Source organism: Oxyura jamaicensis, chromosome 14 (assembly GCF_011077185.1).
Source record: "Oxyura jamaicensis isolate SHBP4307 breed ruddy duck chromosome 14, BPBGC_Ojam_1.0, whole genome shotgun sequence".
Classification (NCBI taxonomy): domain Eukaryota; kingdom Metazoa; phylum Chordata; class Aves; order Anseriformes; family Anatidae; genus Oxyura; species Oxyura jamaicensis.
Genome location: NC_048906.1, coordinates 877,525 through 900,722, shown reverse-complemented (window position 1 = coordinate 900,722; position 23,198 = coordinate 877,525). Strand labels below are relative to the sequence as shown.

General features: G+C 36.8%; 1 protein-coding gene across 7 annotated transcripts in view; it reads left to right on the top strand.

The window, feature by feature from the left end:
- Window positions 1-23,198, top strand: part of RBBP6 (RB binding protein 6, ubiquitin ligase) — a 30,657-nt gene that overhangs the window by 5,994 nt on the left and 1,465 nt on the right. The window contains exons 2-18 of one of the 7 annotated variants that reach the window (XM_035339098.1): window positions 1,093-1,192; window positions 3,147-3,185; window positions 3,853-3,889; window positions 8,555-8,599; window positions 11,001-11,089; window positions 11,213-11,309; window positions 12,142-12,281; window positions 12,873-13,045; window positions 13,783-13,886; window positions 14,247-14,583; window positions 15,678-15,787; window positions 15,867-15,945; window positions 16,040-16,097; window positions 17,252-17,617; window positions 17,976-18,077; window positions 19,523-21,271; window positions 22,105-23,062. In XM_035339098.1, the coding sequence (XP_035194989.1) occupies window positions 1,093-1,192; window positions 3,147-3,185; window positions 3,853-3,889; window positions 8,555-8,599; window positions 11,001-11,089; window positions 11,213-11,309; window positions 12,142-12,281; window positions 12,873-13,045; window positions 13,783-13,886; window positions 14,247-14,583; window positions 15,678-15,787; window positions 15,867-15,945; window positions 16,040-16,097; window positions 17,252-17,617; window positions 17,976-18,077; window positions 19,523-21,271; window positions 22,105-23,062 (4,583 nt within the window). Of the gene's footprint in view, window positions 1-1,092; window positions 1,193-3,146; window positions 3,186-3,852; window positions 3,890-8,554; window positions 8,600-11,000; window positions 11,090-11,212; window positions 11,310-12,141; window positions 12,282-12,872; window positions 13,046-13,782; window positions 13,887-14,246; window positions 14,585-15,677; window positions 15,788-15,866; window positions 15,946-16,039; window positions 16,098-17,251; window positions 17,618-17,975; window positions 18,078-19,522; window positions 21,272-22,104; window positions 23,063-23,198 lie in introns of all 7 variants that reach the window. The other 6 variants (XM_035339099.1, XM_035339100.1, XM_035339102.1 and 3 more) reach the window with 6 other exon arrangements.

Sequence of the window (23,198 nt, the reverse complement as noted above, 5' to 3'; positions counted from 1 at the left end):
AGGTAGGTTATGGGGATTGGCTGCTGATAGTGCTTCAAAACGGTCATATCTGACTTGTGTGGGTACAATAGAAAAGCCATTCTAATGGAGAGAGCTGCGTGTTTCAAGCTTACTTGGTGTCTCGGGTAGCTGGGGGGGCACCCTATGTAAAAGGTCAAAAGGTTTTTTCCTTCTCAAAAGAGCAACATGATGTGAACCAAAGTAAAGCATGGATAGCTTCAGACACCCTGTTTTCTAAAAGCTTTTTGAAATCTGCCTTTGTAAGTAATTTTGAGTTAGTTTCCTCTGCAAAAAGTGACTGGAAAGACCCCTTTGTAGTTAATTCTAGCCAGGTAATTAGCTTAAGAGGAGATGTGCTACTTTCATTTGAGCCAATTCTGGCCTGTTTGTGAAAGCAAGCTAAAGAAAAACCACAAAGATTGTGTGAGAAAGTTTCTAGCAATGCCAGTTTAGTTTCCACTTAAATGTAAAGCCCCGAGTAGCTGAAAAGCCTGGTGGCTGTTGATTAATTAAGCCCCAAGAAATGGGCAGAGTTGGCAGGTTCTCTTCTCCTGTGTTCTGTCTCAACCACTAGCAGCAGAAGTGAATTGGGTTTAGTTATCAACTGTGAGAGCAATGGCTGAAAGTTTTCAAGCTTGAGTTAAGTCCCTGGGCTGTAACAGGGCAAGCTAATTGGGCTTCAGAATTCAGTTTATGACTGTGCTGTGGTTTCTTTTTCTCCAAAACTCTGTTGGTGTTATAGCCTAATAGAAGTAAAAGCAATTTAATCCAGAACTGGAAAGAAACTTATGCATTGGCAGGGACTCCCCTTAAGTGACCTTTGAGACCATTTTGCTGTTGGCATTCCGACTAGTTAAAAAAAAAAAAAAAAAAAAAAAAAAAAAACCTTGATCTTGCTGCTTATATTTGATTATAAATGTAAGGACATTTGTGAAGTGGACTGTTACTACAAGACAATGAAAGTACAATGTTACGTGTAAAATTCCACTTTCATATATGTAAAAGGGTGCTCAGAAGTGCTGTCTAATTACATATTAATATGCATTCTTATTGCTAATCGTTTTCTGTTTGTGGTGTGTTTGTTTTTTTTAGAATACACAGACGATAATGCCCTGATTCCTAAGAACTCGTCAGTAATTGTTAGAAGAATCCCTATTGGAGGAGTTAAAGCTACCAGCAAAACATACGTTATGTAAGTATCCATAAAGCAGTGCATTCTTTTTGAGGGTTTTCTTAACTTATTTTTTGATTGATCTTAGTTTGTGAGAGGCATTCAGATTGTATATTTCTTGTAAAAGCTGCTGTTAGTTGCTGGTAGATTTTCATATATCTGTCCCAAACAAGCCTAATATTCTTAGACCTACCAGGACATTGGGTTCGAACTCCAGCAGTGGTAACTTTTACCATCCGTTCTATTGGCTTTTTAGGGGGGAGGTCATTTTCTGAGACCTAAGATCTGAATGGGTTTAGATCCCATTTCCTCTACAAGAGGAGATCCCTTATTATATATATATATATATATATTGCTCTTCTGTATTTTACAGTTGACACAAATATGCGTGGTGCTGTAAATTTATAATTTGCTCCCATCTCAGTAGAGTCTGCTTCTCAGTGTGTGACTTTCTTGGATTTTTGGTTTTGGGATGTGGCAGGTATTCTTATGGCCCAAACCTGCTATTTTGCATACTAGCAATAGAGGAAGGAGCAAGCTTTGCCATTTGGTGAGCCATGCAAACCAGAAGTCTCATGCATAACTGATTTTTGTTACCTTCTTAAAGACAATGGTTGTTTAAGGCAAGGGAAAAAAGAACAATGTCCTTAAGTTTATTGCCTTTTGTGTCTGTAGTGTGAAGGCATAGCTAAAGCTTTCCTTACTTGAAACTCAGGAAGCACTTCAGCATGCTACTGTTACCAGTTATCTTTGTTTCACCCTAAGCTGGTATCTGTGCTCCAGGTTTTCCTCTGTATTCCTAGCATTCATGAAGAACCGAGAATCACATGTATTGATTAAAATTAGACATTCAAATGCATTCCTGACTACAGGATTAGTGCTGTCATTCATTTATTCGTACAATCCAGTTCTGCCTCAGCCACATTATTGTTTGAATGGCTGTCTTTTCCAACCTCCTTAAAGATCTGCCCCTCCACCACAACTGGTAAATGCTATTGGTCTGTGGTTTTGCTATGCCTTTTTAATGTTGGTTCTCAATAAGTAAGGTATACTGATGAGTTACAGTATGTCTCTAACAAACAGTACAGCAGCATCCTGGTACCCATGAAGCATTGGCATGCAAAAAAGTTGAATTTGTGTGGCTCTGCACATGAACTTAAGCACATTTCTGCTGTAAGTAGTTGTAGTGCTTTCAGGCTCTACTACCTAGCAATTCTAGACCCCACGTTTTTGTGCTGATAAGCATTGCCTTGTCATAGGGCTTTATTTAAGTATGTATGCTTAGTGCTGTCTTGTCAGTGCATCCTCCGTCTCTGGTTGGATGGCACCCTCTCCTGGTATTGTAATGCAGTTGTAAAACTAGAGGATAGATGCTGCTAGCATCAAAGATCAATTAAATACCTGTATGTGGGGATAAAGAATTGCACTGCTGTTCTAATGTTGAAAACATCAGGCAGATGAGCTTTCTGGCCCTAGCTGGAAATATTACAGTGGTGGAGTAGTTAACGCTTAGGAATTATGAATGTATGCTGCAACAGTGGAGAGGCCTTCAAAAATGTGTTAACTCCTCTTGTAGTATGTTCCTCAAGGTAAACATATGAAGAAACCATTGTGTGGTAATCTAAAGCTTTTGTTGTACTTCCTGATCTTCAGGGAGAATGTGGCTCTAACTGTGAGCCTAGTGGTTTTCTAGCAGTGGCAGGAAACACGAGCCTTTCAATTTGTACGTAAATTCCACAGCAGCCTTTAATTGCCTCTGCTCATGGGACCCTTCGGATGATGTATGAATTGTTTGTTAACTGTATCAGTGGTTGCATGCCTGATTCAGAAGTAGCATGCAGATACAGATCAATCAGTATGTGGAATCTCAGCAAGTTTTCAAATGTACTAAAGAAATAGTTCCTAAAATATTGTAGCATTTTCAAGATTATTTTAAAGCAAATTATGGCAATTAAGACCTTTTTTTTTGTCACAGGACTCCTAAATCGCACAAAATCCTAGAAACTGCTTTCAGGTGACATTTCTACTACTATTTTTAGTCAATGTAGCATATGTAACACGTTTAATATTTTGGCACTTTCATGGCTAAATATAGTAGATATCTGAACACAGTGCTTGGGCTTCCACAAAGAAACACAGCTCTAAAGACTATGCTGCTGTCATTTTTATGTTATTCCTTCCTTTATCAGATGACTGTTTTTTTGTTTTGTTTTCCCACTTGAATAAACTTGTACTTCAGAGTGTCTAGACTATCACTGTTCTTTCTTAGAAATTAAAGTATTGCATCTGGAACCTAATTGTAATGCTAAGGAAGAATATACAGATTGGCTAAAGCTAGCTTCATGCTTAGAACATTGATTAAGAACACAAAACTGTAGTACAGACTTCATATTTTTGCTCCTGATACAGCAGAGACAAAATACCTGACTTGTGCTTGCACTGTTGTGTTCTCTATCTGTAAATCTTAAAATAATATTTAACAAAGTAGAAATGAGATTTTTTTTTAGTTGCACTGAATGTACCGAGGGAGAACAGTTTATGTATGTGAATAAATTTCTGCATTCACTAGACTACCAGAATATAATGTGTCGATGCTCCGGTTTTATAACCTGTTTTCACTGCTATATGTTGGATGCAAGTGCTTTCTATTAAATTCTGATCACCCTTATTTCTTCTTTTAGAAGTCGAACTGAACCAGTGAGTGGAACATCAAAAGCAGTATGTAAAAACACAATCTCACACTTTTTTCTACACACTGCACTTAATTATAAACAATGTAGCCTTGCATTAATTTTCCAAGTATTAACTTATTTTCCAGTAAAACATAGTATATTTTGTAAATACAATGTATTTGATTCAGCATAGTAAAAACTGAGTAATGCCATCATTTGCACTAATGTGAATATTGGTATTTGTGCCTAGTAATGCATTGTATTTCATATTGAATATGCTAGAAGATTTCCTGTATGACTTTGTGTTGTACAGATATTGTATGATCATTTTTAGATCATGTAGGTTTGAGGTTTGCACAATTGAACATGGTGCCATGTTCTACATCTGTCTGTCTATAGCTAGTAATATGTATGTTTGTATAGGTTGTTGTGTGCTTTTTGTTTCTTGCAATAAAAATGTTTGGAGTGTATTTTTTGCCATTTCCACATTGTATCACTTAGCTTTTGTTTTTAAATACTTTTTTGCCTAATGGTTTTTGAAAATGTTATCAAAAACCACTGAGAAACCATTATTGTTAAACTCGGTATTGTTTCTATTTCTGACTTGGGGGTTCAAACAAATACCAAACCCAGCATATCCCATATGATTTCTGAGGACATTTCTGTGCAGCTAATTAATTCCTTTTTGTGTCCTTAAATACTCAAGTATTTATTCCCAAAACTGAAATTGAAGTGATATTGTTTGGGCCCCTCAGAGTACATAAATGTCTTGAAAAGATGTGAAGACATGAATTTGAATATCATTGCTACACAAAGTGGTATTCTAAAGTTCTGTGTTTGGTCTTTTTGCTTTATCTCATGAAACACTTTAGTTTAATAGTTTGACTGCAAGCGAAAATATCTAAAACCTGGTATAAAAATTTTGGCACAAGGTTAGAGCCTGGTGCATTTGTGGATAAAGTCATCCATGTCATCTTTCTTAACTTTCGTCTGCAGTATATTTTTGGATCTGGGTGGCTTCAGGGTTGGATGCTGCTTTAATTTCCCAAAGGTTAAGCCTCTCTTTAGTATACCACCATTTTGAATTTCCATTTGGAGAAGGGGGCAGCATTTCTCTTCAGGCTTGAAAACACACTGTTACGCTGCTGCTAAAATATAGATAAGTACATGAGGCAATACTTGATTGGTAATGGTCTTAGATACCGATTTGCCACTTGGGTCAAATATTATGTATAACTACGGATTTCAAAATAGTTCTTACAGTATAAAAATTACTACTCGGTGTTTTTTATTTATCATCTTTATTTTAAGTAAAACTGCTTTTTCTTCACTAGAATGGTGTGAGGCATTACACTAACCCTGGATCATTGGATCTGATCATTCACTAAGCTGTTAGGATAACTTAATCTAGAAATTCATGAACTCTGGGTCTGCATTCTGAGAAGAATGCAGCCTCTGGTTCCCATGGAGTGGTGTGCAATCAACCTCAGATGAAAACCTTTTTAAACGTAGGTCTGAAAAGACTTAAATCTGAATCTGACATCCGTAATTCTATCACTGATTGGTTCGAATTCCCTTTTCGACATGAATGCCTCCCATTGTGAGTTCAAGTTAGTTTAACTGGCCCAGTGACCCTAGTAGTTAATGTAATGCATTTGTGTAAACCACGTTTATAGTATTTGATCTAATTCAGATGGGTTTTTATTTCTTGAAAACAGTTATCTTCCTTTTTGTTTACTAGCATGTGTATAAACACAAATCACATGTTCATAAATAAAGTTAACATTCTTTTAGCCTTGTGTGTTCCCTGGCATGTCTGTATTATATTTTTAAGTAGCATCTGACCATAAGCTAACATAGATGTCTCAGAAAGTAAAAAAGAAAGAAAGAAACGGGAAAAAAGTATCTGGAGTGGTGGGGGGAAGCCTTAGTGTTAGTTAGAACAGATTCAAGTAAATGGAAGAGAAAGCAAAAATATTCCCCTCTTGTTTGCTCTGACTTACCTGATTTGGGCTGTGGGTAGGCATAGGGAGGGTGGAAACCTCCTTGGAACTCTCTCTTTACAAGTCTTACGTATGTATGGAGATGGATGGGTACTTGGATACGAAAACTAAAGATTCCTTTAAAAGCACTGCAGTGTCAGGTGCTTCTGTTGTTGGAAGCATGCTGAGATTTACTTGTAAAGCCAGCTCAGATCTTGTTCTAAAGTTTTTGTTTTTAAATATGTGTATTTCTGTATGTATTTCAAAGTAGAGACAGAATCTTGTGTGGTAGGAATAAATTACTGGAAAGCTCACCAATTACTGTTAAACAGTAATGCATAAGCAGCAAAGTTCAAGTAAGAAAAACAAAAAGGATGCACAAAAGCTTCTGGCTTGAACATTTCTTTCATTGTCTTGCTCTTTTATGTTAGCTGTTATTTTATGCTTCCAAATTTGTGGTGGTGTCCTACTGTTATTACAGCCAACCAAGGAAGTGGATCCTTTTTGTTTTAGCATTAGTATTTCAACAACTGCAAGCATCTCTCTTTATCCTTAGAACCTGCATAAACGCACAGTTGTGTCCCTTGTTTCAGTGCCACTGAATGCAACTGCGATCCTTCCTGGCAGGATTTTCAGTTCAGCTAAGATCTCCGGTTTTAGGAAACCACTGCAATTTGGATATACCACATTAGCAGCAAAACTAGCCTTTTCCCTATTTTCTGTCCCAGTTTCTGCTTGCTGTTCTTTAGCTTCTGTTTAGTCTTCTATGAAATGAGAGTTAATACATTTGGCTCTCAGTTCTGTTTTCTTTCTGTGATTCTTCTGCAGGCTTATCTTAGGGCTGTGCACTAGATTCCTGGAGATTTTGTTTCTACTTCACTAATTTGAGGGACTGGCAGGAACTACTTCAATGGAAACGTAAAGATTTTTTTAAAAAAAAAAAAAAAAAGAAAAAAAGAAAAGAATGCAGGATCATTGGAAGATGGCCATTGGGCAGACTTACTAAATAGTGCATCGTCTATTTGCTGCCTTTGGTACCAGTTTGGTAGAAATGAGTGCCATCATCTTTAAGAAATGAGACTGTTGCCTGCAGGCCTAACAATACTGTCTCCTAATAAAATATAAACACTAATTAACATTTTATTGTTTTTTTTTTCAGTAACTGGTCAATACTAGACTGTTTAATATCTCATTAGATTGCTAGGCTCCAATAGATAACTTCCCTAATATTTTATTTGCCTACACAAAATTTAAAAATATGTTCAGCTAGTAATATAGTAATGTTCATGTGCTTTCCCAAACATATAGAGGAGTGATTAACTAAAACCAGTGCCTTACTGGAGTAAGGAAACATCTTCTGCAGGTAGATATTTTTTCCCCTACAGTCTGCTAAAGCTACTGCCTTGAGTTCTTCCACCATGTTGGGTAGTAGAGGACAAGAGTGGTTTTTTTTTTTTTTTTTTTTTTTTTAGGGGGGGGGTTTTTTTTTATTTTTTTTTTTTAAATTTTTTTTTTTCTTTAGGGAAGCTTTTTAAATTTAATTTTTAAATTTTCTTCTACTTTTTTTTTTTAACTACTTAAAATATAATAAGCAGAATTTGGAATGACTTTCCAATTGTTAACTGGTGTAAGCTTACTGCTGCCTGTGGCATAATTCAATAATTAATAATACTGGAAAAGGAAAGGGAGTTACCGTTTTCAGTTGTGGAAAACCTACACTTCGGTGCTGGTTCTCAATAAACACTGCAGTCCGTTGTTAACTAGTGGCCTTAAGAGCTCATTCCTGCAAGCTGTTCCTGTAGGTAGCTGAGAGCGAGGAGAGTGGTTGCAATAGAAAAAAAAAAAGACAGGATTATGTTCTGGATCCATCTTTCATTATCAATAATATGCTTTATGCTTTCTTGCTTTTGTGTATTTAGTACTAGGCTGCTATTTGAAAACTATTTTTGGTCTGATAGCAAGGAGCATACCGAATACTCTCACTTTCCAAACTAATTCATACTATGTGGTCTAATAATAAATAATGCTAGAAACTAGTTTTCTCATTTTTTATAGACTACTTTATCATGGTAACACCTTAATATCAATGATTTAAGCAGGTTTGGTTTTTATCTAGGCAAAGTGATGGGTTGTTTTTATGACTGATGTTTCGGATTGGTATTTTTATTAGGGTTTTGTGGGGTGTGGCAAGTTGGGCATTTTTAAACAATGTGAGGGGCAGAGTTCATGGTTCAGAGCTAATATGCCTGTGCTTTACTTTCACAGGCAGCTACTGTGTTCACAAAAACATAACCGTGTGCATTTAAAAATTATGAAACTTTAAGCAATTAATTTACAAATTACACTGAAAAGAAGTTACCTGTAGTGATGCTTCCTTAAATATTTTTTTGGAAAAAATCTTTTTAGCAGAAAATTGACAGTTTCCTTATCCCTTTGACTTTTATGCAGCTGTAAGCATTTAACAAAATTCCCTCTGAGATACTCTTGAGCAATAAGTTGATCTCAGTTGGTTTGGTTGTTTTAGTTTCTTCTCATTAACCGTATAGACACTCTTAAACTCTCGTAGGTCTGGACTTTGTTTTGAACAAATTCAATTTTCACTAGGTTAAAAATGCCTCTTCCAGAGAAACACAGATGATATAGTGCAGGCTTTCAGGCTACAGTAGAGGTTAACTGTTGCTATGTTTTGATTGTAGAACTTGAATATGTGTTTAATTTTTTGTGAACAGATTGATGACTCTTCTGCATCTATTTCTCTGGCCCAGCTTACTAAGGTATATATATATATTCTTGTCAAATATTTTTTTAAAAAGTGTTTGCTTCCTATTTTAAATCCTATATTGTGATCTATAGCTGGCTTACAGTTGTAATTTATAAAATAAAACACTTTAATTTTTAATAAGTTAAAGTATTTATTTTAATTTAAAATGTGTGTAAAATTTGATACTATCCTGTAAAGAGTAGTTCCCAGTTTGGGAAGATTGAAGGGGAGTACCTTATCAGCCTCAACATAATGTTGCAGTGTTATTCATCTTCAAGACACAAAGAAGAAGCACTTCAGAAGCTGTTTACCGTTTTTCATACGTTTCGTTAATTTTTCGTTGGAAACTAACACAATTTTTACAGAAGAATTTAATTGGCTGTAAGTTACGGACATTTCAGGGGGGTTTGCAACAGCCAAAATACAAACATTTCTGTAACATGGACAATTGCATGGTTATTTTTGAATTCCTAGTCTTTATAGATATAGATCCATTCTTGAATGTTGCACAGTTTCATAAGTTGTAGAATATATAGTGGGCAACACGATCTAATTTGTTTGAACACAGACTGTAAATTGTGTAAATGTACCTAATTGTTTATAGGAATATACCAATGTGTATGTGTGGCATATTAGCACGTGACCTTCTGAAATTGTTGTAATGCCATGTTTTGCTATGAAACTGCTTGCATTTTTTGCTCAATAATGTGTAACTTTGTCTGGGAAAGCACTAGTGATTGCACTTTGGAAAAGGCTTAGTTCTAGCCAATTAAACTACCAGTCTTTAAATTACAAAGATTAGAGAAGGCAGGGTCTAATGCAGAGTAGCTAGAGCTTGTTCTTCTGAAAAGCAAAGCTGGAGTTCATGTCCAAGAAAGAAAAGTCTTCCCATGGGTAAATTCTTCCCCTACCCACTGCAGAAATTAAATTGTATACATCTGGCCAAAAAAAAATAAAAAATGGGAATGTAGCCACCTAAAGAAATTGGTCTCCATTAGTGCTGTCCCTAAACGTGTCCTTGGTTCTGTGAACTCATGTCAAGTTTTATTCTAAACTGTGAGAAACTGTCCAGGCGGTGTGCACATTTAAGTTTTCAGCAAAATCTGAACATTTTAGAAAAACACAGGAACACAATGAAGCAGCTCAAACTGTTACATACCCTAACCTCTTCAGTGCAGACTGGCTTAGCCTGGAGGCAATGTGTTAACAGTTCTCTGTTTTATTACTACTATGTATTAAATGCCATATTTGAATTTTGGTCTATTCCTAATAATGTTTTGTGGGTTTTGGATGTGTTTTGTAAACCGTTTGGGTTCAAACAAATTAGTCAAGTATTTGTAAAAGCTTTCTGTAAATGTTCATGGAAACGGTTTCATAGATGTCGATCTGGATTATGTTAATGTTGAGAAAAACTGTGTATATGAAACAACCATTTAATAAAATGTTGAAACTAGTTGGTTGCTTTTGTGAATGAATGCATATAAAACCAAGAACACGAGTGGTTGATCTGAATGATAGGTGCTTGAAGGTTCAAATAATTTACAGTCACTCCCTTAGACCCTGCTTGTATCTGGACTAGTGTGTAAAAAAGATTTTAACAAATACTGCTTAAAAATCAGCTAGCTTCAATGATTAGAAGATACAGCTCTAGATAAGGTTTATATTACAATTTGTGTGTTAAAAGGACACAACTAGAAAAAAAACAAAACACCTTCAGTATTGCTTGTAGTTCAAGCATGTAGTACGAAGAATTGTGTTGGGAGGAACATGCAGCTTGGACTGTGCAGTATGTTATGGTCAAATTTCTACTGAAAATTCCTTTTCCTTGCCAGGGGTTTATAAAAAGCTTGATTCCTTTTAATGCTCATGTGTCAGAAGCTGAATTTCAGCAAGCAGAAACAGCTTTTCAACAGCAAGTTGTGTGTCCTTTTAATGCTGCAAAATGTAAATAATAGTACTTGGCATCCATGTTTCTGGACTGAATGTACAATGGATATCTTCTCCTTCAAATAGTCTGGAGCTTAAAATTGGTTAAAAATACTATATATTGGTGGGTTTTTTGTTGTTTTGGGGTTTTTATTTGTTTGTTCTTACACATAGCTTCAGTCCACTTTGTATTGAAGAAAATTGGATTGGTTACACAAGTCTTTATGTAAGGTACAAACAGAGCCTAAGGTTTTGAGTGCCCAAGAATGCTCTCCAAGTAGGTTAACAGGCACATAAACATCATGTAATGGCATAAGGACTCCCCAGAACATCTTCAGGACAAATATATTTTATATAAGCAGCTGTTTCATGCAACCTCAGCTAGAGTTGTGCTGCTCTTTACAGGATTGGATGAGTGGTGTTGTCTTTGGCTGTGTGGACTTAAATGTGTTTCTAATGTGTGTGTCAAATAATTACCTGTTAAACAGACTGCCAATCTGGCTGAAGCCAATGCTTCCGAAGAAGATAAAATAAAAGCTATGATGTCACAGTCTGGCCATGAATATGATCCAATCAAGTAAGTGTTGCTGAAGTCAAATCTGTTCTTTGAAGATTGTGAAAAAGTTGTAGAGATGTTTGCTCTAAGAGGAGATACACATGTGTACCCTTTTATTTTTTGTTTTTTCCCGAACTTTTTTAGTTACATGAAGAAACCCTTGGGTCCACCTCCACCATCATACACTTGCTTTCGTTGCGGAAAACCTGGCCACTATATCAAGAACTGCCCAACAAATGGGGTAAGATTACAGTGGACTGCTGGTGTTACTTAGTTTTGTTTGTTTAGTTTTTATTTTTATTTTTAATTAGTTACTTAATGAATACATCAACATTCATATTAATCCTTTTTCCTGAGGCAAAATACAGAGGTTGTAAGACAATATTACAAAGCCCATGAAATGTAAAGGAAAAGCTGGAATTATAAACATAAAACTGCCTAATTTTCCTAGGTCATAGGCATTAAATATGTCCATAGATTTTTTTCTGTGTAGTTTCATTCATATATTGATACTTCTCAGTTTAATTGGATTTTTTTTTTTACTTTAACTTTTAAACAACCATTACCATTTGTTAATACTTCGTATTACAAGAGGAGAGGATATTTCTCTTGACCCAATCTATTGGAGATTTACCTGTTCTAATGACGCTATCTCTGGTTAAGTATTGATGACAGTTAGCATTAGTCACTAAGGATAGGTATGAGGTATGAATTGAACCTTCATACATAGATGGTGAATTTAAGTTTCTCCAGTGACTGATTCAAAGCATAGAAATAAGCTTGCAGTCTGACTTGTACTATGGATGTTTCTGTCCTGATGGAATAGTAAGTTAGGGGATGCTTAATCCCTAAGGAGCCAGAAGTTAAGCCACATGAATGTCTATTCAGTTCAAAATGATGCTAAGCCTTTGAAACATCCTGGCTTGTTTATGAAAATAAAAATTTTAACCATGCAGTCCTCGTGTTAGAGAAAAGGAGAGGATTAAAGGATTTTGCTGCTTAGAGGAATCATTGAAATGTCATTTAAGTGTGACTTTTAGGATGAAATATGTCTGAATTTCTTTTCTTAACAGGACAAAAATTTTGAGTCTGTTCCCAGGATTAAAAAGAGCACAGGAATTCCCAGAAGTTTCATGATGGAAGTGAAAGATCCTAACACAAAGGGTGCTATGCTAACAAACACTGGAAAATATGCAATACCAACAATTGATGCGTAAGTGTGGAATTTATCAGGTGGACCAAAATGTTTCCTCCCCCTTTGACTGTCAGGTCTCATGTGTGAAACAGCGATTTTCCTGTTGGTATAAACTAAGGACATCCTACCGTGCTGCGGACAGCAGTTGCTTATATTCCAGATTTAGAAGAGTTTGATAGTACTTCTGTTTTCTGTTGTTTTCTGAATCTCCTCTGGTAGAAGCTGCAAGGTCGCTGACTTTAATTTAGAAAAGTGTCATTTCTTGGAGATTAAATTTATCCTGACCCTACAGTTTAGATTTTATCCTCTGGCACAGAAGGGATTCATTTCACAGAATTTCCAGCTGTCAATTGTTTTTCTAGTGTGGGCTAATTTCTCATCTCAGTTGAGCTAATGCATGGGAGAGTTCTCCAGAAAGGATAGATAGACACTCCCCCTTCTAGTATTGTGACTGCAGGAAAGTATTTTGAATTAAACACCTATGTTTTTAAAAGGCTGATTGTAAAAGTCTTTGATAAAGTCCAAAGCTTGGAAAAGTTGTCTTCAAATTCTTCAAATTTCTTCAAAATTTTTTCATCTTCAAATTATTTTATTTTTCCTCTCCCCCAGGGAAGCTTATGCTATAGGAAAGAAAGAGAAGCCTCCTTTCTTGCCAGAGGACCCATCTTCCTCCTCTGAAGAAGATGATCCTATTCCAGATGAGTTGTTGTGTCTGATTTGTAAAGATATAATGACAGATGCGGTTGTTATTCCCTGCTGTGGAAACAGTTACTGTGATGAATGTAAGTATTACTCCCACGTTTGTTAATTCAGATCATCAAACCTGAAAGTAAAAATAGGAGCTAACGAGATTAGTTTGTTACTAGCTCTATTTAATGCTTAAGAATAGCCTGAATAAGAAAGGACTTTTCTGGTATAAAAGGAAAAAAAAAAAAAGGCAAGGTTTTTTCCTCTTTTTAAGTATCTAGTTAAATCCTTTCTACATGCAGAAATATGAGTATGAAAAGTGTGCAAAATTGTGCAGGTAATTACAACGTTAGATATTGAATGCGTTTACTTTGTCTCCAGACTTTTCTCTCATTAAATAAAATATTACTATTATATATCCAACTCTGACTACTGTGGGCTCCAACTCTGACTTACTGTGGATTGCAGCAAGTGGGTAGTTAGGTATTTAACCTTCTTGGGAGAGTAGGTTAAAACCTTCAGAACCTAAATTTACTATTTTTTAGGAATGTTTTATTTGTTAACCTTATGGTTGGTTGACTGGTAGTGGGAAAAAGGACTAGTCAAAATGGCAAGATGCAGCCTACTCTGCAGCTTCAAATGTTATAGTAATGAAATATCAAAGCTGTATAGTTATTTGCTGCATATTCTGTTGAACATTTACAGCTTTATGCTCTCAATTCAAGACCATATTCACTCATTAATCATACATGTGGTTTTACAATTGATTAGAGCCCCCAAAATTTTTTTAGTTTGCCTAAAAAATTATGTTGATGATTGTAATGATTCACAGGTATCAGAACAGCATTACTGGAATCTGAGGAACATACGTGCCCGACATGTCATCAAACAGATGTGTCTCCTGATGCTTTAATTGCCAACAAGTTCTTACGCCAGGTAACGTCATCACTTTTGCATAAATTATTCATAAGAAAAGTCTATTTGTAAGAAAAAAAAAAGAACAAGAAGAAGGGGAAGAAAATACTAATTTAACTTTAAACTGAGTAAGGCCAAATTTACTTCTCAGATACATTATCCATTATTACAGAAGCTTACAGCTCCTTAGAACTGTAAGTTCAGGTCAATGTTACTTAACTTGATTGCCTGACTTTTGGATTCAGTGTTAACACTGAGGTTAAGTATTTTAAATAAAAATACATTTACAAGAGTACACAAGTAATTTTAGTCCTTGGAAACTTTTTTTCTTACATTTGCTGAATTTTCGTATGACTTTTGTAAATGTTTTTCCACCTATAGGCTGTGAACAACTTCAAAAATGAAACTGGCTACACAAAAAGACTCCGAAAGATTCAGCAGCAACAACAGCAGCAGCCACCACCACCACCACCTCCACCACCACTAATGAGGCAAACAATAACACGCAACCTGCAGCCTCTAATGAGGCCAACAATTTCCAGACAGCAAGATCCACTAATGATTCCATTAGCTTCTCTGTCTTCTCATTCTGCTGCCTTGGCCCCTGGTCAGCCTGTGGCAGCTGCGCTGCCAGTAAATCCGTCTTCTGTCATTGTCTCTGATCTCCCTCCAGCAGTGTCCCTGTCTCTCCGCGGTGAAAAGCCAGATGGACCTTTTCGGTAAGTAAATCTGTAGATCAATGCAAATGTGAAAGACATCAAAATGCTGAAGTTAGATTCTTCCTCTCGAACTTCTCAGTGATTTATGGATCATTAATGACAGTTCCAAATAGTTGTGGAAGTTCTGCTTTTTGTTTTTAGTCTGAATTAGGACACTGATAAGCTGGAAGTGTGCTTTATTTAAGGACTTTCTCAGAACTGTTTCTTGTTTGATTCCCTATCAGTCATTCAATACAGGTTTACTTTGTAAGAGGAACATGTTTTCCCTAGAAGCCCTTTAAGTAAATGACAATCAATTCCTAAAGTATTCATTTAGTTGTCACGTCAAACCTTCTGGTTGATTGTATTAATTTTCCTTTCCTACTGAGGAGGTGTTTTCATGAAAAGTATGTAAGTTCAGTTACAGGTAGAACTAACCGGGCGCTTTGACATTACTTGTTTCTAAAGTAGTTCTGTCATCATTTTTATGATAAGTCAGAATCGTTATCAGTAATACAGATAGTGTAGTCAGTGACATGTGTAGATTTGGATAACAGTTCTTTAAAATGTTGTAAATTTGAAGTATTTACAAACATAAAAGTCTTAAGTTTGCAACCCAAAGAAGTCAATGAAAATATATTGAAAATATTAACTGCTATTTAGGGTTTATATCCTTTCAACTTTATGCCTTGAATATAAATAATTGCTCTGTCAAGAAGACTGTCAGGTCTAGCTGAACAGGAGGACAGCTTGAGGACAAAGAATCACAATTTAAAAGAACCTCGAAGGCAGCCTCTGAACTAGCACATAAACATATTTCCTAATAGAATTTTTGTTCTTGCATCTTCCAAAATGAGTTTCAGTGTGGAGGTTATACATACTTTAAGCCTTTCCTTTGCAACTAGCATAATAAAATAGTTTGCCGTTGAACTCTCTCTTTAAATACCAGTAGTCCAAAGTGACTTTAGTGCTTCATTTGGAATTGACCGACTTTATATTTGAAAATATGGTGAAGATTATCTTTGAGTTCATTTTTCAATTTACAGTAGTCAGCCTTTTCTTACCTTTGACTTTATATTTCAAGTAGCATTTCAAAACTGTGTATTTGGTTTGTTGGTTTTTTTCTGTAGTGATGCAGATGCTGTTATACCTCCTGCTCTGATGACTGCCGCTGAGCTTTCCAAATCTTCCCCTCTGTCAATCAGCAGTTTGTTGGAAGAAAAGGTAAATTTTATTTCAACAAATACAGTGATTCTTGTATTTTGTGAGAGCCTATTTCTAACAGTTTGCATTTATTCACAAGGGCTATCAGGTTCCTGTGCTAAGACAACCAGCATTACAAAGTCTTCTGGGCCCACAAGGACAATCAATACCCACAACTGGTAAATATCTGCAGTTTTTGAATTTCTTAAAAAAAAAAAAATCTTTAGATCAACTGAATGGGATTTTTTTTCCTTTTCCTATCCAATCCAAAAGGTCATCCCATGAGAGCTGGTACAATTCGCTCGGCAGGCGGCAGGCCAGGTTGGGAACTGTAAGTATATTCCACAGGAATTAATACATTATCACTTGTAACCTGTTCAATTAGGCAGTGTCACATAACTTATACAACAGCTGATTAATAATGAAATAAGTATGTACAGATAGTTGTGGAGAATATAAGTGATAATTAATTTTTAAATGATTTTATTTGAATTAGCTCTAACAAGAGGCCGTCTGTGCTTCCAGTAAGACTATTTAAAAGAAAACTCCAGTGCATAATTGAAGAGAACTCTGAAAAATGAATACTTTTTCAGGAAACTGTAACTACATGAATAAAATAAATATAATTAAAGGATTAGATGGAAAGCCACTCTTTTGAGTACTGGCTGAATATGGCTGACAAAATTGATTTCACAATAGAATTCGGCCTCCAACATTTTTTAACATCTTAGTTGATATTGACTGAGCAAATTGTTGGAAAAGTCAATGCTCTGATTTTATGACAATCTGGAGTTTCTTCAGTTTAGGCCTCTCAAACAGGCAAGCTGCTTTCTCTTACTTGGAGAGACAGGAGTCCATTTTATTTATTAATCATAGTGTAAAGTTTGTCCTTCATTCTGGTATGTATTTGTTATAGATAGATTTTAAGTGTGCGTTACCTTTATAAAATCTTAAAACAAAAACGAGGATCCATCTCACAGATTATCTAAAATCTCAAATTCAGTAAGCAAGAAAATAACAACAATTCAGGGACAAGAACAGGCCAAATGCATCATCATGAGGCAACAACTTAGGAAGCCTATGTGGAAGATGTTAAAAAGAAGTTCAAGAGAAGATTAGTTAATATTTGTGCAGTACTTTGAAGATCAGAAGTTTGAAGTATTAAGTATATCAAGGAGTGGCAGAGGAGCGGTGGGCACTTGGCACTTGTGAAATTGGAGTCTTCTTTAAGCATAGGCAGCCTCCATCCACAGTTGCAAAGCTGAGTATAAGCAGAGAAGACTGAGGGAACTGTTGGGGGTGAGAATGTGGAAAGCAAGTATGAGGATCAAGAGATGTGTGTAGACTCAAATGAACAGAAAGCAGGGAGAAAAACACTTAAGTTCAAGAAGTACTCTCCACTGTTCTCCTGCTTCCATTCACTTTCCTCTTTAAAATCAGGACAGAGTGTAACAAACAGTGACACATGTTTTTGGGTTTCTTTAGAAGTTCAAATCGAGGACGCCCGCATAGTGAACGTACACAAAGGACTCAGGCCCCAACACTGCCAGCATCAGCACCAGTCTTTGTGCCTGTGCCTCCACCTCCCTTGTATCCTCCACCTCCCCATGCACTTCCTCTTCCACCGGGGGTACCACCACCACAGTTTCCTCCTCAGTTTCCACCTGGTCAGCCTCCATCAGCTGGGTACACTGTCCCCCCTCCAGGATATCCCCCAGCTCCTGCAAACATGTCATCAGCTTGGGTACCAACAGCAGTACCAACGGCTCATTCAAATACCATCCCAACGACACAAGCACCTCCTTTATCTAGGGAGGAGTTTTACAGAGAACAACGGAGACTTAAAGAGGAGTAAGTATTTGGCTCAATGAAGTTGTGTTGTTTTTCATTTTTGTATTTCAATAGCATATCGGGCTGCAGTTACACTAAAGTGCGTCTGACATAAGCAAAAGTTACATATAGAACATTTTTTTCCAATATACATTTTCATTGTGGATGGTAAACATGCAAAGCTAAAGACAAATGTAACTCTAAAACTTTCCCTAAAACTCGTAGGAATTCTAAACTGTTTTAGCATAAATAGGATGTTCACCTTTTGCATTTGCATGCAGTATACATTTTCTCATATTGGCCATGTTTTGTTTCTTGATGTCTTTTTGTAATAAAGGTCAAACTATAATTGTAATAAAGGTCAAACTTATTTTAACAGGGAAAAGAAAAAGTCCAAACTTGATGAGTTTACAAATGATTTTGCTAAGGAATTGATGGAATATAAAAAGATTCAAAAGGAGCGTAGGCGTTCGTTTTCCAGGTAACTGCTTTACATGTCCGTAATGGAGAAGCAGATTGTCTAGAAGAATCAGGAGGAGTTCCACTCCACCTCACTATCTTTAGATGGATTGGATAATTCAAGGGATTAGCAGTGACAGGAGTTTCCTACGTAGTTCAGATATAGCAGAGCTTGCAGTTGACTGATAGCTATCATTTGGCAGCAGTTTTAAGAAGCAGGTGTCTCTTACTAAAGCATCTCTATAACCATCCTTCACCTCCTGCCAACATTGAGGAGGCCAAAAAGTGAACAAGTGTAGTTGCTAGATGTTCTCTGTCTCCCTATTCTGATTGTAACCATTACTTCAGTGCACTTTGGAGGAGATAGGTGAGAGAATTTGTCTTCATTTCCTCTTTTGTCTATCTTATATGGATACACGGAGAGATTTTAACCTGGACTGCAAACTGGTGGCTTGCGCTAGTATCTTGATTACATTGTTAAATTTTTCGTAGGACTTAAAAGATCAGACGTGTTTCGAATGAATTCTTAAGTTGTTGAAGGACTTTCAGAGGAAGAATGATGCTAATGAGTATGTGCAGCTTAACATGAAATAGTTCTTCAAAAATTAACAAAAGGAAAACTTGTCAAGGAAAATACTCAGGATAGTTTATATTTTCTATCTCAAAAAATCACTTGGGCAGCAGCCTGAATAACTATTAGTAATGTTTATTACTAATAGTCTGAATGTCTATTAGTAATGTTGTCAATATCTTTATTAAGAGTAATGGCATTGATTCATAATATTACTAGAAGCTGTTTAAAAGCTTTTACATATCATTTTACTTGAAATTAGGTCACTTGCCTTGGCTAGAACTAGAAATACTTGCAAAATTTTGCTGGAACACATGGCTAGAAGTTTATTAAATTTTATGGCATGTAATGTTGCAGTACAAAGTATTATGTATCCTGTACAGATTGCCAAATAAGCAGTGAAGTTAAATTGTCTAAGCTGGCATTATAGAATTGAGCTTTACTGTCTTCAGACAAACTCGTATTTTCTTGATACTTGGTACTGCACTGTAGCCATTAAGACTTGCGTTTTTGCATCTTACTGCGACATAAATGATTTGCATTGCATTGTAGTTGCTGAGTAGTGAAAAAAATGTACATTTGTGTACCAGCAGAGGCCAGTATACACCACCTCAAATCAATCGATAGCTGTGGTAGTCAATATAAGTGAGTGGAAATAGACTTTACTCTTCCTGTATGTTTTTACACTAACAAAGCAGCAACTGTTCCGTCTTGTAAGCAAAAACTTTTACATGTTTTCAAGTTCTTCAGTTTGCAGTAGCATTATGTCAGCAGCTAAAAGAAGCTTTGACATAAGCATGTGGAGAGGAAAAAAAAAGAATTGAGAGAAAAAAATGGGGAAAGCGACTGTTTTGAATTAACTTCTTCTTTGGTTTTTGTGTTGTGTTTTTTTTAAGGTCCAAGTCTCCCTATAGTGCTTCATCTTACTCTAGAAGTTCATATACCTACTCCAAGTCAAGATCAGGTTCTTCCCGCTCCCGCTCCTACTCTCGATCATTTAGTCGTTCCCATTCTCGTTCCTACTCGCGATCTCCTCCGTATCAAAGAAGAGGCAAAGGGAAGAGTCGTAACTACCGTTCTAGGTCAAGGTCACATGGTTATCACCGTTCGAGGTCAAGGTCACCCCCATACAGAAGATACCATTCTCGGTCAAGGTCTCCAGTATTTAGAGGCCAGTCTCCCACTAAACGGACTATACCTCAAGGGGAAGGAGAGAGGGAGTATTTTAACAGATACAGAGAAGTTCCACCATATGATATAAAAGCTTACTACGGCAGATCTGTTGACTTTAGAGATCCTTTTGAAAAGGAAAGATACAGAGAATGGGAAAGGAACTATAGAGAATGGTATGAAAAGTTCTACAAGGGCTATGCTGTCGGTGCTCAACCTCGACCTCCAGTAAATAGAGAGAACTTTTCTCCAGATAGGTTTGGTCCACCTGGAACCAGACGAGAGAATTCACCATATGCTCGGGGACGTAGGGAGGATTATGCTGGTGGGCAGAGCCATAGAAATCGTAACATAGCTGGAAATTACCCTGAAAAACTTTCTGGAAGAGAGAGCCATGGTATAAAAGATCCTACGAAATCAAAAGAGAAGGAGGTTGAAAATCCACTGGGAGATGGCAAAGGAAATAAACATAAAAAACACCGGAAGAGGAGAAAAGGGGATGAGAATGAAGGATTTCCCCCTGCTGAGTTGTTAGACAGTGCAAGAAAACCAAGAGAACCAGGTACAGCAGAAGATGTTAAAACAGACTCTCTGTTCATGCTCCCAAGTAGAGATGATGCCACACCTGTGAGAGATGAACCTATGGAAGCAGATTCTATTGCTTTCAAACCAGTGTCTGAAAAGGAGAAAAAAGAGAAGGATAAGCCAAAAGCAAAAGTTGACAAGGCAAAACGGAAAGCAGAAGTGGCTGCTCCTCCTAAAAAAGACAATATAATAAAACCAGCTAAAGCTTCCCAAGAGAAGGTGGACACCGATCGTGAAAAATCCCCTCGAATGGAACCTCCTGTGAAAAAAGTGAAGGAAGAGTTGCCAAAGGCAGACAGTGTTAAAACGTCTTCCTCTCAAAAGGATGAGAAGGGTACTGGTACACCACGGAAAGTTCATCCAAAAGTGACAAAGGATCACCCAGAAACCAGACCAGCCAAGGAAGAAAAGACAAAGAAGGAGCATACAAAAGAAATCAAGTCAGAGAAACCCTCCAACAAAGAGGACAAGTCAAAGAAAACTGTTGAAAAAGGCAAACCTTCTGATGCAAAAGCTGAAAAAAGAAAAAGAAAAGCAGATGAAAAGGTGGATAAAGAACACGAAGCAACTTCGGTAAAGGCCTCTAAACCAGAAAGTGCTGAATCAAAAACATCACCAAAGGGAAAAACTGAACCTGATGGTGAAAAAGGAGAGAGAACTCCAGAAAAGGATAAATCTGCTTTTCTTACCACTCCTGCAAAAAAGATTAAACTTAACCGAGAAACTGGCAAAAAGATTGTGAGTGGAGAAAATGTGCCACCTGTGAAAGAACCTGCTGAGAAAGCTGAGCCAAGCAGCAGCAAAGTTAAACAAGAAAAAGTGAAAGGAAAAGCGAGAAGAAAAGTAACAGCAGCTGATGGATCTGGTTCAACTCTTGTAGATTATACCAGGTACCTAATCGTTTATTTTTCCTATGCTTTCTCCCTCTTTCCCCTCTAAAATGTAAATCCTTCTGATAACTAATGAAATGGAAAACAAAATCCATGCTCAGTGGGTGAGTGAATCATCTTTGAGCTTTTCAGTTAAACTGTACTTGAGTCCAAATCAAATTTGGTGGGAGCAGACAAGCAGTCTGTAGCGAACAGAAAGCTGATGAGCTTAATTCATGGGTGATACAGTTGACCCTTACTTCTGCGTCTTTTTTTCCCCTCTTAGTCGTTGCCCTTTTGAATACTGCTACACATTGACTCTTCGTGGTGTCCTTTCTGTCTTGCCTTCAGCTTAATGCTAAAGGCAAGGATAACATGTGTACAGTAATGTTGTGTATTTTAAAAATTGCAAGGTACTGTAGCGATCTTCTTCTGTTAGTGACATGAAATCATAACTTGCAGAAATAGCATCTTCGTTGCCAATACACTGTACTGCTTTGAGCCCCTAATTGCTCCTTAATTGCTTGCTTACTTGTCGAAACAAGAATATATATCTAATTTATCTACTATTGATAGAAATAGGACATCAAGGAATTACCAGATCAGACAGTCCCCAATCTGATAATCTCGTGTCTTTGTTAATTAAATGCATAGTAGGAAGATACTAAATTAATTGATTGCTCATAATCTTAGCCAGTGGACTCATCCTTTTTCATCTGTTCCTTTGTTGAATATCTTTTGAAAAAATATTGAAGATTTACGAGTGAAACAAAGGCCATTTTGTAAAATACTATAAAAGACAGCTGTGCTTGCATCTCTACCCCCTTATTAATGTATGTTTTTTTTCTTCTTAGCACAAGTTCTACTGGAGGAAGCCCTGTTAGAAAGTCTGAAGAGAAGCCGGATACAAAACGAACTGTCATCAAGACAATGGAGGAGTATAATAATGATATAACTGCCCCTGCTGAAGATGTCATTATTATGATCCAGGTTCCTCAGTCAAAGTGGGATAAGGACGACTTTGAGTCTGAAGAGGAAGACATTAAATCTACCCAGCCACCTTCAAACATAGGAAAACCTGCTAGTGTTGTAAAAAATGTGAGTAGTAAGCCTCCAAATCCTGTAAAACACAACGAAAAAGAGACTGAGCCTTTGGAGAAACCACCGAAAACTACAAAAGAGTTGAGTTATGAAAGCTCTCAGCATGATGCAAAAAGTTCAAAAAGTTTGATGTCAAATGAAAAAGGGAAAACCAAAGAGCGAGATCATTCTCTGTCAGACAAGGATGCTTCTGAGAAGAGAAAGAGCAGTGTTCAGTCAGAAAAAGACCACTCAGAACGTGCAACTGAACAAGGAAATGGAAAAAATGTTTCTCAATCTTCCAAAGACGGTAGATCTTCAGACAAACATGATTCTGGCCGTGGATCCACTGCTAAAGACTTTACTCCTAACCGAGACAAAAAATCTGACCATGATAGCAACAGAGAGCATTCTAGCTCCAAGCGTAGAGATGAAAAAAGTGAATTAGCAAGGAGAAAAGACTCCCCTTCTCGAAACAGAGAAGGACAAAAAAGTAAGCCAAGAGATGAACGAGCAGAGTCCTCCAAAAAGGGCGCTGGAGATTCCAAAAGGAGCAGCTACAGTCCTCCGCGTGACCGAAAGCAGTCAGATCACAAAACTACTCATGATTCCAAGCGTTCATTAGAGGAGCACAAACCTCTAGATAAAAATTCAGGGAAGGAGAAGGAGAAAGAAAAGGAAAAGGAGAAGGAGAAAGAAAAGGAAAAAGAAAAGGAGAAGGAAAAGGAGAAAGAAAAGGAGAAGGAAAAAGAAAAGGAGAAGGAGAAAGAAAAGGAAAAAGAAAAAGAAAAGGAGAAGGAAAAAGAAAAAGAAAAGGAGAAGGAGAAAGAAAAGGAAAAGGAGAGGGAGAAAGAAAAGGAAAAGGAGA